General features: G+C 52.0%; 1 protein-coding gene across 1 annotated transcript in view; it reads right to left on the bottom strand.

The window, feature by feature from the left end:
• gtf2h2 (general transcription factor IIH, polypeptide 2) overlaps positions 1-11,578 on the bottom strand; it is a 76,359-nt gene extending 64,781 nt beyond the window's left edge. The window contains exons 1-3 of the mRNA XM_038805411.1: positions 11,477-11,578; positions 8,613-8,699; positions 254-331 (exon numbers count right to left, since the gene is read on the bottom strand). Of these exons, the coding sequence (XP_038661339.1) occupies positions 254-331; positions 8,613-8,668 (134 nt within the window). The 5' untranslated portion in view covers positions 8,669-8,699; positions 11,477-11,578. The remainder of the gene's footprint in view (positions 1-253; positions 332-8,612; positions 8,700-11,476) is intronic.
• Between the last annotated feature and the right edge of the window lie 3,993 nt (positions 11,579-15,571).

Genomic DNA, 15,571 nt, shown 5'->3' with positions numbered 1-15,571 from the left:
AGAGAAACAGAAATTGAAGTCAGGATCCTCTGATACACATTGACTAAAAAGACTCATTTTTAAAAATAAGAAGGGTTAATGGGTAGCAATACAGTAAAAAGACTGTGTTTGGTTGGAGAATCAGTGAGGAGGGACTTGGAAAATTAGAATTTCACAATACAAAATTAGACCATTATGCCTTCAAAATTCCCTGAAAGAGCTATTCTCCTTGCACTTCAGTGAACAAAAACATACTAATTTGGACTCGGATTACCTTTTTCTTTTTTCTTTGAAGAGAAGATCATCAACAGTAGCTTTAAGAGAACCTGATTCATCTTCTTTAAGGACTTCCCTGCAAATAAAAGGAACAGGTAGTTGTGAGGAATTTCGAATATTGATGCAAAGCCATCCAAGCAAAGACAAAGCTTCACTTGGTTAGACAGGACATTCAAATGCGGTATGTAGGACCATCCAAGTTGGCTACAATCATTTAAAATGAGGTATTGAATAAAGCAAAGACAGTAAATGTCACATTTTGAATGCTTATTCATTCAGTTAGTAGCAGGAGTGCTTCAAAGTCAGATAGCTGTGCAATTAAGCCTCTACATAGACTCAAACAGAGAAGACAAGTTGGCATTTCATTCAATATTGAAGCAATCGTGAATCACAGAATTGTTACCGCACAGAAGGAAGTCATTTGGTCCATTGTGTCTGAGCAGGTTCTTTGTACAAGGAATTTTCCCAGTGCCACAACCCCGCTTTCTCCACAAAGCCCTGTACAACCTCTCTTTTTTTTAAGTTAGAGTACCCAATTATTTTTTTTACACTTAAGGGGCAATTTAACATGGCCAATTCACCTACCCTGCACATCTTTCTGGGTTATGGGGGTGAGACCCACGCAGACATGGGGAGAATGTGCAAACTTCACACGGACAGTGACCCTGGGCCAGGATCAAACCTAGGCCCTCGGCGATGTGAGGCAGCAGTGCTAATCATTGTGCCACCGGGCCACCCCACATTCTTTCTTTTCAGATAACAATCTAATACCCCGAGTGAACCTGCATTGACCACGCATCCAGGCAGTGCGTTCCAGATCCTAGGCACTTGCTGCAAGAAGAAGGTTTTTCCTCAGATTGCCATTGCTTCTTTTGCCAGTTACCTTAAATCTGTGCCCTTTCATTCTCAATTCCTCCATCAGTGGGAATATTCTTTCTCCACCTACTCTGTCCAGACCGCTCATTTTTTTTTTTTATTCGTTAATGGGTCGTGGGCAGCACTGGCTGAGCCAGCATATACCTCTATCACATTTTCTCCCTATCTTCTCTTCTCCTAGGAAAACATCCCAACTTCTCTAATCTATCCACATACTGAAGTTGCTCAGCCCCGGGATTGCAGTCTCTCTAAAGCCATTTTTCTAAAGTGTGGTGCCAAGTAGATGTGATACTCCAGCTGAGGGCAAGCTGGTGCTTTATAGGAGTTTGATCATAACTTCTTTGCTTTTATATTCTATGCGCATTTTGATAATGTCCAGGATGACAGATGCTTTATTAACCACTCTTTCAATCCAGGACCCTCTGCTCCTGACTCCCTTTAAAATTGCATCCTTTATTTTATGTTGTCTCGATGCATTCTTTCTATCAAAATTAATCATTTCACACTTCTTTGTATTAAATTTCCATCTGCATTGATCTCCCATTCACCAACCTGTCTATGTCCTTTTGAAATTCTTCACCATCCACCTCATGGTTTACAAAAGTGCCTTATCAGCCCCAATTTTGAAACTGTATCCTGTACATCAAGATCTAGGTCATTAATATAATTTCAGGAATCCCAAGGGATGGATGCTTTGGAGAGAGTAAAGGTTTATCAGGATGTTGCCTGGTATGGAGGGTATTAGCTATTAGGAGAGATTGGAAAAACTGGGATTGTTCTCCCTAGAGAGACAGAGGCTGAGGGGCGACCTAACAGAAGTTCATAAAATTATTAGGGGTATAGATAGGGTGAACAGTTGGGAGGCTTTTTCCCAGGGCGGAAATTACAATTACAAGGGGGCACAAGTTCAAGGTGAGGGGGGAAAAGGTTCAGTGGAGATGTGCAGGGGAAGTTTTTTTTATACAGAGGGTGGTGGTGGCCTGGAATGCACTGCCAAGAGAGGTGGTTGAGGCAGATACATTAGCGACCTTTAATACTTATCTGGATAGGCACATGAACAGACGGGGTATAGAAGGATACAGGCGGTTAGTCTAGATAGGACATGTGATCGGCACGGGCTTGGAGGGCCGAAGCGCTTGTTCCTGTGCTGTATTGTTCTCTGTTCTTTGGGTGCGAACACTTACCGTTTCCTGTAACTCAGTCAATTTTGTATCCATGTACTTCCAGCTGCACAGGGGCACCAGACAAGGATGCCCACAGTCCCGCTGCTGTTCGCACTAGCAATCGAACCGCTAGCAATCGTGCTCAGGGCAGCAAAATATTGGAGGGGGATCCGAAGGGGAGGCAGAGAGCACAGAGTCTCACTCTATGCAGATGATCTGCTCCTCTACATCTCGGACTCACAAAGCAGCATGAACGGAATCATCGCACTCCTGAAAGCCCGACACAAATTCTGCTACCTGGGGATCCAAATAGCCCATGACTGGAAAGGGATCCACAAATGGAACCTCACCAGCCTGACGGAGGAAGTAAAAAAGGACTTGCAAAGATGGAACACACTCCCACTCTCCCTCGCGGGGAAGAATCCAGACGATCAAAATGAACGTACTGCCCAGGTTCCTCTTCCTGTTTAGATCCATTCCGATCTACATCCCCAAGGCCTTTTTCAAAGCGCTGGACAAACTTATCATGGCGTTCGTATGGGGGGGGGGGGGGGGGGGGGGGAATGCTAGGAAATGCTAAATCTGCAACAACCATAGGTTCACACCAGCACTGACTGATGCCACCTTCAAAAGGTGGAGACAGGACGGGGGAACAATGACAGTCAGGGACCTACACACGAACGACAGGATCGCAACACTGGACGAACTGAAAGAGAAATTTCGGCTAGCCGGGGGGAACGAGCTACGGTACCTGTAGCTCAAAAACTTCTTACGAAAGGAGACAAGGACGTACCCACAACCGCCACGACAGACACTACTGGAAGACCTACTGGACGCAAGTATCCTAGAGAAAGGGAACTGTAGCGACATGTATGACCGACTGGTAGAAAGGGACGACACCGTACTGGACGCAACAAGAATGAAATGGGAGGATGACCTGAGGATTGAGATAGGGTGGGGACTCTGGAGCGAAGCACTGCATAGGGTCAACTCCACCTCCACATGCGCAAGGCTCAGCCTGACGCAACTAAAAGTGGTACATAGAGCCCACTCAACAAGAAACCGTATGAGTAGGTTCTTCCCGGAGGTGGAGGACAGATGTGGACGGTGCCAAAGAGGCCCGGCCAACCATGCCCACATGTTCTGGTCTTGCCCCAGACTTGTGGAGTACTGGACAGCCTTCTTCGAGGCTATGTCCAAAGTGGTGGGGGTGAAGGTGGAGCCATGTCCGATAGTGGCGGTCTTCGGGGTTTCAGAACAGCCAGATCTATTCCTGGGGAGGAGGGCGGACGCCCTTGCCTTTGCCTCCCTGATCGCCCGCCGTAGAATCCTGTTTGGCTGGCGGTCAGCAGCACCACCCAGAGCTGCAGGCTGGCTGTCCGACCTCTCTGAATCTCTCCAAACGGAGAAAGTCAAATTCACCATCCGAGGGTCAGACGACGGCTTCCACAGAACGTGGGATCCAGTCATACAATTGTTCCGGGACCTGTTTGTGGCCAACGAACAAGAGGAAGAATAGTCAGGTGGCCAAGAATCAGGGGAAAATGTACAGGAATCGGGGGAAGGTAGCCTGTGAGAGGGGGGGGGGCGGGGGGGGGGGGGGGCTACGGGTTCGTTATGGGGGTTTGTTCGCATGGTTTTACGCTTATTTCTTTTTCTTGTTAATTTATTGTTTTTGTATTGGAGGGGAGGGGTTACTGTTTTTCTCTGTTGTGATAAAAATTTGTTGTTGAAAACGTGAATAAAAATTATTCCAAAAAAAAGGAAGGACAAAGCCGCAAGCGACAGTCTGATGGCAAGCTAAGGCCCAAAACCAAATTGTAAACAAATGCCTACAAACATGTGCCTCGGCCATATTGGGGAATGTAAAATATGTATACTGGCTAAAGGGGGCAGCCACAGTTGTTTTAATGAAGATGCTTACCTGTAAATATACATGTCAATTTTTGCGTGTTTTTTTTTCTAATAATTTGTAATTTGTAGGATATAAAATATGAAAACTCAATAAAAAACATTTCCAAAAAAAAATAAGGAGATAAAATGAAAAAAATAAAAAATAAAAAATGTTGTATCCATGTTGGTACTGACCCTTTTATTCCATGAGGAATAACTTTACCCACAATTCTGTTGTGGTATTTTTTCAGAAAAATCCAGCAAATTAAGTAAACACAATTTGCACTTAACAAATTCATGTGGCTTTCCTTTATGAACATGCATTTGCCCAAGAGACTATGCACTGTGGACTAAACAGCTGGCTTGTAATGCAGAACAAGCCAGCAGCGCGGGTTCAATTACCGTACCGGCCTCCCTGAACAGGCGCCGGAATGTGGCGATGAGGGGCTTTTCACAGTAACTTCATTGAAGCCGACTTGTGACAATAAGCAATTATTACTATTATAAATTTTGTCCTGAACTATCTGTTCCAAAGCTTCCCCACCAAGAGGTTAAACTGACTGGCTTGTAGCTGCTGGACTTACCTTACACCATTTTTGGAACAAGGGTGTAACATTTGCAATTCCCCAGTCCTCTGGCACCATACTGGAGTGTAAGGAAGATCGGAAAATTATGGCCAGTGCTTCTGCAATTTTCACTCTAATTTCCCTCAATATCCTTGGGTGCATCTCATCCAGTCGTGGTGCCGTGTCAATTTTAAGTACAGACAGCCTATCCAATATCTGGGCTGGTTTAGCACAGTGGGCTAAATAGCTGGCTTGTAAAGCAGACCAAGGCCAGCAGCATGGGTTCAATTCCCGTACCATCCTCCCCGAACAGGCGCCGGAATGTGGCGACTAGGGGCTTTTCACAGTAACTTCATTTTGAAGCCTACTTGTGACAAGAAGCGATTTTCATTCATTTCATTATGGAGACATGGATTTCACAGGGGCAGGAATGGTTGTTAGTTGTTCCAAGGTATAGATGTTTTCAGAAGAATAGGGAGGTAGGTAAAAGAGATGGGGGACTGGCACTGTTAATTAGGGAGCGCATCACAGCTGCAGAAAAGGGTGTAGTTGAGGAGGGTTTGTCTACTGAGTCAGTATGGGTGGAAGTCAGAAACAAGAAAGGAGCAGTCACTTTATTGGGAGTTTTCTATAGACCCCCCCAATAGCAGCAGAGAGATGGAAGAACAGATTGGGCGGCAGATCTTGGAAAGGTGCAGAAGTAACAGAGTTGTCGTCATGGGTGACTTCAACTTCCCTAATATTGACTGGAACTTCCTTAGTGCAAATGGTTTGGAGGGAGCAGATTTTGTCAGGTGTGTACAGGAAAGATTCCTGACTCAATATGTAGACAGGCTGACTAAGGGGGAGGCGATATTGGACTTGGTGCTCGGCAACGAACCAGGCCAGGTATCAGATGGCTCGGTGGGAGAGCATTTCGGTGACAGTGACCACAACTCCTTAACCTTTACCATAGTCATGGAGAGGGATAGGAACTCATAGTATGGGAAGGTATTTAATTGGGGGAGTGGAAATTATACTGCTATTAGACAGGAGCTGAGGAGTATAAAGTGGGAACAGTTGTTCTTGGGTGAATAGTTTTGTCCCACTGAGACGAGGAAGGAATGGTAAGGTGAAGGAGCCTTGGATGACAACAGAAGTGGAGCTTCTAGTCAAGAGAAAGAAGGAAACTTACGCAAGGTTGAGGAAGCAAGGATCTGACTCAGCTCTAGAGGGTTACAAGGTAGCCAGGAAGGAACTAAAAAATGGACTGAGGAGAGCTAGAAGGGGGCATGAAAAAGCCCTGGCGGGAAGGATTAGGATAAATGTAGAAACATAAGTTCTACACTTATGTGAGAAATAAGAGGATGATCAGAGTGAGAATAGGGCCGATCAAGGTTAGTGGAGGGAACGTGTGCCTAGAGTCTGAGGAGATGGGAGAGTCCCTAAATTAATACTTTGTTTCAGCATTCACGAGAGGGAGGGACCTTGTTGCTCATGAGAACAGTGTGAACCACGTTAATAGACTCGAGCAGGTTGACATTAAGAAGGAGAATGTGCTAGAAATTTTGAAAAGCATCAGGATAGATAAGTCCCCTGGGCCTGACGGGATATACCCAAGGTTACTACGGGAAGCGAGGGAGGAGATTGCTGCGCCATTGCCGATGATCTTTGTGTCCTCACTCTCCACTGGAGTAGTACCGGATGACTGGAGGGAGGGCGAATGTTGTTCCCCTGTTCAAGAAGGGGAACAGGGAAATCCCTGGGAATTACAGACCCATCAGTATTACGTCTGTGGTAAGCAAAATATTGGAAAGGATTCTGAGAGATAGGGATTTATGATTATTTAGAAAAACATAGTTTGATTAAAGATAGTCAGCATGGCTTTGTAAGGGGCAGGTCATGCCTCACAAGCCTCATCGAATTCTTTGAGGAAGTGACGAGACACATTGATGAAGGTCAGTGGATGTGGTGTATATGGATTTCAGCAAGGCATTTGATAAGGTTCCCCATGGTAGACTCATTCAGAAAGTTAGGGGGCATGGGATACAGTGAAATTTGGCTGTCTGGATACAGAATTGGCTGGCCGAAAGAAGACAGCGAGCAGTAGTGGATGGAAAGTATTCCGCCTGGAGGTCGGTGACCAGTGGTGTCCCGCAAGGATCTGTTCTGGGACCTCTGCTCTTTGTGGTTTTATAAATGACTTGGATGAGGAAGTGGAAGGGTGGGTTAGTAAGTTTGCCAATGACAAGAAAGTTGGGGGAGTTGTAGATAGTGTTGAGGGTTGTTGCAGGTTACAGCTGGACATTGACAGGATGCAGAGCTGGGCTGAGAAGTGGAAGATGGATTTCAACCTTGATAAATGTAAAGTGATTCATTTTGGTAGGTCGAATTTGAATGCTGAATACAGGATTAAAGGCAAAATTCTTGGACGTTTGGAGCAACAGAGAGATCTTGGTGTCCACGTACATAGATCCCTCAAAGTTGCCACCCAGGCTAATACGGTTGTTAAGAAGGCGTATGGTGTGTTGGCTTTCATTAACAGGGGGATTGAGTTTAAGAGCCACGCGGTTTTGCTGCAGCTTTATAAAACTCTAGTTAGACTACACTTGGAATATTGTGTCCAGTTCTGGTCACCTCATTATAGGAAGGATGTGGATGCTTTGGAGAGGGTACAGAGGAGATTTACCAGGATGCTGCCTGGACTGGAGGGCATGTCTCATGAAGAAAGATTGAGGGAGCTAGGGCTTTTCTCACTGGAGCGAAGAAGACAGGGCAGCATGGTAGCATGGTGGCTAGCATCAATGCTTCACAGCTCCAGGGTCCCAGGTTCGATGCCCGGCTTGGGTCACTGTCTGTGCGGAGTCTGCACGTCCTCCCCGTGTGTGCGTGGGTTTTCTCCGGGTGCTCCGGTTTCCTCCCACAGTCCAAAGATGTGCGGGTTAGGTGGATTGGCCAGGCTAAATTGCCCTTAGTGTCCTAAAAAATAAGGTTAATGGGGTTGTTGGGTTACTGGTATAGGGTGGATACGTGGGCTTGAGTAGGGTGATCATTGCTCGGCACAACATCGAGGGCGAAGGGCCTGTTCTGTGCTGTACTGTTCTAAAAAAAAAGACAGAGAGGTGACTTAATTGAGATGTACAAGGTGAAGAGAGGCATGGATAGAGTGGATAGCCAGAGACTTTTCCCCAGGGTGGAAATGGCTGTCACGACGGGACATAATTTTAAGGTGATTGGAGGAAGGGATAGAGGAGATGTCAGAGGTCGGTTCTTTACATAGAGAGTGGTGGGTGTGCGGAATGCACTGTCAGCAGAGGTGGTGGAGTCAGGGTCATGAGGGACATTTAAGCGATTCTTAGACAGGTACATGGACAGCAGTAAATTGAAGGGGTGTAGGTTCGGTTGATCTTAGATTAGGGGTATAGATAGGGTAAACAGTTGGGAGGCTTTTTCCCAGGGCGGAAATGACACAACATCGTGGGCTGAAGGGCCTGTACTGTGCTGTACTGTTCTATGTTCATCACCCCGTCATCAATTTTAAACATTTACTGGGTTACGGGGATAGGGTGTAGGAGTGCGCTTAAGTAGGGTGCTCTTTCCAAGGGCCAGTGCAGACTAGATGGGCCAAGAGGCCTTCTGCACTGTAAAGTTTATGATTCTAAGATTCTTTGTCACCTTAACCTTTCTCCCCTTTGTCATCCAGAGAGGTCTGAATCGACATACATGTACAATAACCCGAATTTAGATTAATGTCTTGAATGTAGCATCTTTCAGATGAGATATTAAATGGGCCCCACATCTACCTGCAAATGTGGATTTAAATAAACGTCACGGGCAACATTAAAGACTGCGTGAAAATTGTCAATTTTTAAACACATACCAAGTCCGTTCATAGCCTCCTTCCCAACGTTTCGTTTTTTCAGATTCATCATACATTTTTTCGGGGGCTTTGTTTGATAACGATTACCTTTAAAATAAAATAAAAATGATTGCTAAATATTGTACTGCCCACAAAGAATGCCCATCATGCTCCCCCTACGCCACCAGACTTTAACAGTGCACTTCATTCACCATACAGTCACTCGGGAAATGTGGAAATTAACAGAAGCCCAAATATACACAACTCCCCAAACCTGCAGCCCATAGCCCCCGTCACCAACCCCGCAGCCCCCGTGCCCGCAACCCATAGCCCCCGTGCCCGCAACCCATAGCCCCTGTGCCCGTAACCCATAGCCCCTGTCACCAACCCCGCAGCCCCCGTGCCCGCAACCCATAGCCCCCGTCACCAACCCCGCAGCCCCCTTGCCCGCAACCCAAAGCCCCTGTGCCCGCAACCCATAGCCCCCGTCACCAACCCCGCATCCCCCATGCCCGCAACCCACAGCCCCTGTCACCAACCCCGCAGCCCCCGTGCCCGCAACCCATAGCCCCTGTGCCCGCAACCCATAGCCCCAGTCCCCAACCCCAAAGCCCCCGTCCCCAACCTAGCAGCCCCAGACCCAGCAGCCCATAGGCCCCCGACCCCAACACCACAGCCCCGACCCCAACACCACAGCCCCGTCCCCAACCTCGCAGCCCCCGTCCCCAACCCGCAGCCCCCCGTCCCCAACCCCACCCCGTCCCCAACCCCACAGCCCCCCCCCGTCCCCAACCCCACAGCCCCCCCCCCCCCCCCGTCCCCAACCCCACAGCCCCCCCCCCCCCGTCCCCAACCCCACAGCCGGCCCACCCCCGTCCCCAACCCCACAGCCGGCCCACCCCCGTCCCCAACCCCACAGCCGGCCCACCCCCGTCCCCAACCCCACAGCCGGCCCACCCCCGTCCCCAACCCCACAGCCGGCCCAACCCCCGTCCCCAACCCCGTCCCCAACCCCACAGCCGGCCCACCCCCGTCCCCAACCCCACAGCCGGCCCCCCCCCGTCCCCAACCCCACAGGCCCCTCCCCCGTCCCCAACCCCACAGCCCCCCCCGCCCGTCCCCAACCCCACAGCCCCCACCCCCGCCCCCAACCCCACAGCCCCCCACCCCCCGTCCCCAACCCCACAGCCGGCCCACCCCCGTCCCCAACCCCACAGCCGGCCCACCCCCGTCCCCAACCCCACAGCCGCCCCCCCCCCCCATCCCCAACCCCACAGCCAGGCCCCCCCCCGTCCCCAACCCCACAGGCCCCCCCCCCGTCCCCAACCCCACAGGCCCCCCCCCCCCCCCGTCCCCAACCCCACAGGCCCCCCCACCCGTCCCCAACCCCACAGGCCCCCCCCCCGTCCCCAACCCCACAGGCCCCCCCCAACCCCACAGCCCCCCCCCATCCCCAACCCCACAGCCCCCAACCCCACATCCCCCGTCCCCAACCCCACAGCCCCCCCCTCCGTCCCCAACCCCACAGCCTGCCCACCCCCGTCCCCCAACCCCACAGCCGGCCCACACCCCGTCCCCAACCCCACAGCCGCCCACCCCCGTCCCCAACCCCACAGCCGGCCCACCCCCGTCCCCAACCCCACAGCCGGCCCACCCCCGTCCCCAACCCCACAGCCGGCCCCCCCCCCGTCCCCAACCCCACAGGCCCCTCCCCCCGCCCCAACCCCACATCCCCCCCCCGCCCGTCCCAACCCCACATCCCCCCACCCCCGTCCCAACCCCACAGCCTGCCCACCCCCGTCCCCCACCCCACAGCCGCCCACCCCCTTCCCCAACCCACGCCGGCCCACCCCCTTCCCCAACCCCACAGCCGCCCCCCCCCCCGTCCCAACCCCACAGCCAGGGCCCCCCCCCGTCCCCACCCCCACAGGCCCCCCCCCCGTCCCCAACCCCACAGGCCCCCCCACCCGTCCCCAACCCCACAGGCCCCCCCCCGTCCCCAACCCCACAGGCCCCCCCCAACCCCACAGCCCCCCCCCATCCCCAACCCACAGCCCCCAACCCCACATCCCGCCCGTCCCCAACCCCACATGCCCCCCCCATTCCCCAACTCCACAGGACAGGCCTCCCCCCCCCGTCCCCAACCCCACAGGCCCCCACACACCCGTCCCACCCACAGCCCCCGCCCGTCCCCAACCCCACAGCCCCCCCCCGTCCCAACCCACAAGCCCCCCCCGTCCCAACCCCACAGCCCCCCCCGTCCCAAACCCACAGCCCCCCCCCGTCCCCAACCCACAGCCTCCCCCGGCCCCAACCCACATCCCCCGGCCCGTCGTCCCACCAACCCACAGCCTCCCTCCCCACATATCCCCGTCCCACAGCCCCACCCCCCGTTCCACGCCACAGCCCCCCCTCCTCCCCCGTGCCCACAGCCCCCCCCGTCCCCACACCCCCCCCCCGTCCCCACCCCCCCCCCCCGTCCCCACACCCCCCCCCCGGTCCCCGTCCCCCCGTCCCCACAGCCCCCCCCCGTCCCGTCCCCCGTCCCCACAGCCCCCCCCCCCCGTCCCCACAGCCCCCCCCCGTCCCCACAGCCCCCCCCCCCGTCCCCACAGCCGCCCCCCCCCCGTCCCCACAGCCGCCCCCCCCCCGTCCCCACAGCCCCCCCCTCCCCCACAGCCCCCCCCCCGTCCCCAAGCCCCCCCCCCTGTCCCACAGCCCCCCCCGTCCCCAACCCCACAGCGTCCCCTCCCCGGTCCCCAACCCCACAGCCCCCCCCGTCCCCGTCCCCAACCCCGCAGACCCAGCCCCCGCAGACCCAGCCCCCGTCCCCAACCCCGCACTCCATCGCCTCCTTCCCACTAAAATCTCCCGGCTCCGCTCACCTTGGTTGCGTCTAACTGCTCGTCTCCCCCGAGCCAATGTTGACGTGACACCAAGCGGCAGCTCTCAGTGTGACACACAAACACGTCCGAACTCTCACTAAGGAACAAACCAAAGGTTCCGCCGACAGGCCAGGAAACATTGAGATGTGCGCATGAGCAACCACCAGAGGGAGCGACAGGACTGGTGTCACCTCCAACTCTCAAATAACCCCTGTTAGCTTACTAAATAATCATTATTTACCCAATATAGGAAGTATATGGATCTGATATGTTGAACTTCTATTTAGAACATGACAAATATATGAATGAGGAATTATAAACATTGAGTTAAGTGAAGTAAAAGGATAATATTGAATAGTTTCTGCAGTCATTTTTATTCTAATATAAATTGTGGATCTGATTTATAAACGGCTAAATTATTCTATGTGGGCAGCACGGTGGTTCAGTGGTTAGCACTGCTGCCTCATGGCGCCGAGGATCTGTGTTCGATCCTGGCCCTGGGTCACTGCCCGTGTGGAGTTTGCACATTCTCCGCGTGGGTCTAACCCCCACAAACCCAAATATGTGCAGGGTAGGTGGATTGGCCAGCCTAAATTGCTCCTTAATTGGGGAAAAAAATTGGGTTACTCTGAATTTTTATGTATATAAAAAAAGAGTGAATACTTTGTGGTTGGGGTGCCGAGACAGAGGAGGGTCTTAGGGGAGTGCTGTTCTGGCTAACTGGAAGTCATTCTTGATATTTAGGTGTCCAGATAGCAAGGAACTGCGGAAAACTCTGGAGGTTGAATTATACGAATTTCGTGGCTAAGGTCAAAGCGGACTTGCAAAGATGTGATGGTCTCCAATTACCCTGGCAAGCCGAGTGCAATCGGTTAAGATGAACATCTTGCCAAATTTTTATTTTTATTCCAGTGCCTTCCGATATTCTTGCCCAGACTTTTTTCAGAGAGATTGACCAACTGGTGACTGGGTTTATTTATGCGGGTAGGAGTCCGAGGGTCAGGAGGGCACTGCTCCGAGGGAGTGACAATTTGGGGGCTTGACCTTGCCAAACCTTTATCACAAATACTATTATTGGGCAGCTAATGCTGAAAAAGTGCTTGGGTGGTTCGGAGATTCGGATGAGCTTTGGTTCCGGGTGGTAGCAGAGTCTGTAAGGGGAGCAAGCCTAGCAGCGTTGATAACAGCTTCGTTACTGGGTGGTACTTGTCCAACGCAGTTGTAGTGGCCCCGTTAAAAATTTGGAGGCTACTCTGCCAACATTTTAACTTGAGAGCTGCCTCTAGGCTGACCCCCATCTGTGCGAACCAGTTATTCACACCTGCTAGGTCAGATGTGAAATTTAGGGAATGGAAGGATAAAGGTTTAGAGAAAATGGGAGACTTTTTTTAGATGGTCGATTTGCTAGTTTAGGGGAACTGAAAGAAGAATATGGGCTTACTGACTCTGATGGGTTCAGGTATCTCCAGCTGTGCAGCTGGGTCAAAAAGTACTTTTCAGGGCAGTACGGTGGCGCAGTGGTTAGCACTGCTGCCTCACGGCGCCGAGGTCCCAGGTTTGATCCTGGCTCTCAGTCACTGTCCGTGTGGAGTTTGCACATTCTCCTCGTGTTTGTGTGGGTTTCGCCCCCACAACCCAATGATGTGCTGGTTTAGCACAGTGGGCTAAACAGCTGGCTTGTAATGCAGAGCAAGGCCAGCAGTGCGGGTTCAATTCCCGTACCGGCCTCCCCGAACAGACGCCGGAATGTGGTGACTAGGGGCTTTTCACTTCCACTTTCACTAGTAACTTCATTGAAGCCTACTTGTGACAATACACTATTATTATAATGTGCAGAGCAGGTGGATTGGCCACGTTAAAATTGCCCCTTAATTGAAAACAAATTAATTGGGTACTCTAAATTTATTTCAAAACAAGTACTTTTCGGCTATTCCATTGAAGCAGCCTTCTACATTGCTCGAGAATATCTTACCCTGCTCTAGTTCGGAGGTGGCCAGCACATCAAGTATATACCAGCGGATAATGGGGGAAGAGACGGACTCTGTTCGGGTGTGAAGGCAAAGTGGACATTGGAGCTGGGGATGATCTTGGAGGAGGTGGTATGGAGTGAAACACTGAGGAAGGTGAACTCAATTTTGTCCTGTGTGAGGCTGAGTCTCATCCAGCTGAAAGTGGTGTTCTGGGCACACCTTACAAAGGCTAGAATGGGTCCATTTTTTGAAGGAGTGGATGATAGATGCGATCGGTGTCTGGGGGCCCAGCACATCATGTGCACATATTCTGGTCGTGCTCAAAGCTGGTGAACGTCTGGAGGTCCTTCTTTGAGACAGTTGGCAATATTGAACATTGGATTGGTGCCTTGCCCATTGGTAGCGATATTTGAGGTTTTGATTGTTCTGGAACTCCGGATGGGGCTGGGGGCACACGTCCTGGCCTTTGCCTCGCTGTTGGCAAGGAGACGGATCCTCTTGGACTGAAGGTTGATTACACTGCCAAGCGCCTCATAGATTCATAGAATTTACAGTGCAGAAGGAGACCATTCAGCCTGTCGAGTCTGCCGTAAGAGGGTTAGTGGAAGGGTTTTACTGTAGATGGCAGCCGTTGGCACCGAAATGTGGCAACTAGGGGCTTTTGACAGGAACTTCATTGAAGCCTACTTGTGACAATAAGCGATTATTATTATATTTTTATTATGATGTACTTTCAAGAGCTGGTCACTGTTAGGAGGGGGGATTTAGTAACTACGTTCTAATAATAATTGATGAGACCATCAATTCACTAGACACGTGCTTTGAGATATGAACAGTGGTTTTAATCTACTTACTACAGAGCCAGCCTGTTACACGTTGAACTCTCGATGAACTGGTTGGCTGGCTCTAGGCATCAATATTTATACAGCAGTCCAGGGGGAGGAGCCGTGGGCGGAGCCAAGGGTGGAGCCCTGTACAAACCCCTAAGCATTCCCAGAGCTACTCCCCCTAGTGGTCGGGCAACGCAACTGCGCTTACAATCGTACAGTCTCATATATATATCACAGTGTGAATTACAGAGTTACATTCACCACATTCACCCCCTACAAAATAATCAAGTCCGGCGGGGGTGGTGGTTCATAAATTGAGTCTGTCCGGTGGTCGGGTCGTCCGCTGCGATCTGCGGAGCACCAGGGGTTGCAGCCTCCTGTGGTGGCTCGATGGGTGTTGTGGGTTGGAGTACGATGGCGGACTCCAGGTGTGATTCCGTCCGAGCTCCATACCCGTCTGGTTCGACTGGGGACTGGGGGCGCTGGGGGTTAGCCGGTGCAGGTGCGTGAAACAAATGTAGCGAGCTAGTGGGCTCAGGAGCGCGAGGGGGCGGCTGGGTGGGGTGTAGTGTGAGGGGTGCGTCTGCAGTGATAGTGGGGATGCTGGATCCAGCGGGTGCTAGGTCCCGGAGGGATACGGTGTCCTGTTGGCCGTCAGGGAACTCTACGAAGGCATACTGGGGGTTTGAGTGAAGCAGGCGCACCTTCTCTACAAGGGAGTCAGCTTTGTGCGTCCTGACGTGCCTCCTCAGGAGTACAGGGCCCGTTGTCTTCAGCCATGCCGGGAGTGAGACCCCCGTGGTAGTGCCCCTGGAAAAGATAAAGAGCCTCTCGTGAGGGGTCTGGTTGGTCGCGGTGCATAAGAGTGACCTAATAGCATGGAGCGCGTCTGGGAGGACATCCTGCCAATGGGAGACTCGGAGATTCCTGGACTGGAGGGTCAGTAGGACGGTCTTCCAGACCGTCGCATTCTCCCTCTCCACCTGCTCGTTCCCCCTGGGGTTGTAGCTGGTAGTCCTGTTCGAGGCAATGTCCTTTTCGAGCAGGTACTGACACAGCTCGTCGCTCATGAAGGACGAACCCCGGTCGCTGTGTACGTAGCTGGGGAAACCAAACAGGGTGAAGATACTATGCAGGGCCCTAATGACTGTGTGGGAGGTCATTTCGGGGCACGGGATAGCAAAGGGGAAGCGGGAGAACTCATCTATGACGTTTAGGAGGTAAACATTCCTGTTAGTTGAGGGGAGCGGCCCTTTGAAATCGATCGCGAGGCGTTCAAAGGGCCTAGAAGCCTT

This window comes from Scyliorhinus canicula, chromosome 8 (genome assembly GCF_902713615.1).
Source record: "Scyliorhinus canicula chromosome 8, sScyCan1.1, whole genome shotgun sequence".
Taxonomy (NCBI): domain Eukaryota; kingdom Metazoa; phylum Chordata; class Chondrichthyes; order Carcharhiniformes; family Scyliorhinidae; genus Scyliorhinus; species Scyliorhinus canicula.
The sequence above is the reverse complement of the archived record's forward strand: the minus strand, read 5'-3'. Positions and strand labels throughout refer to the sequence as shown.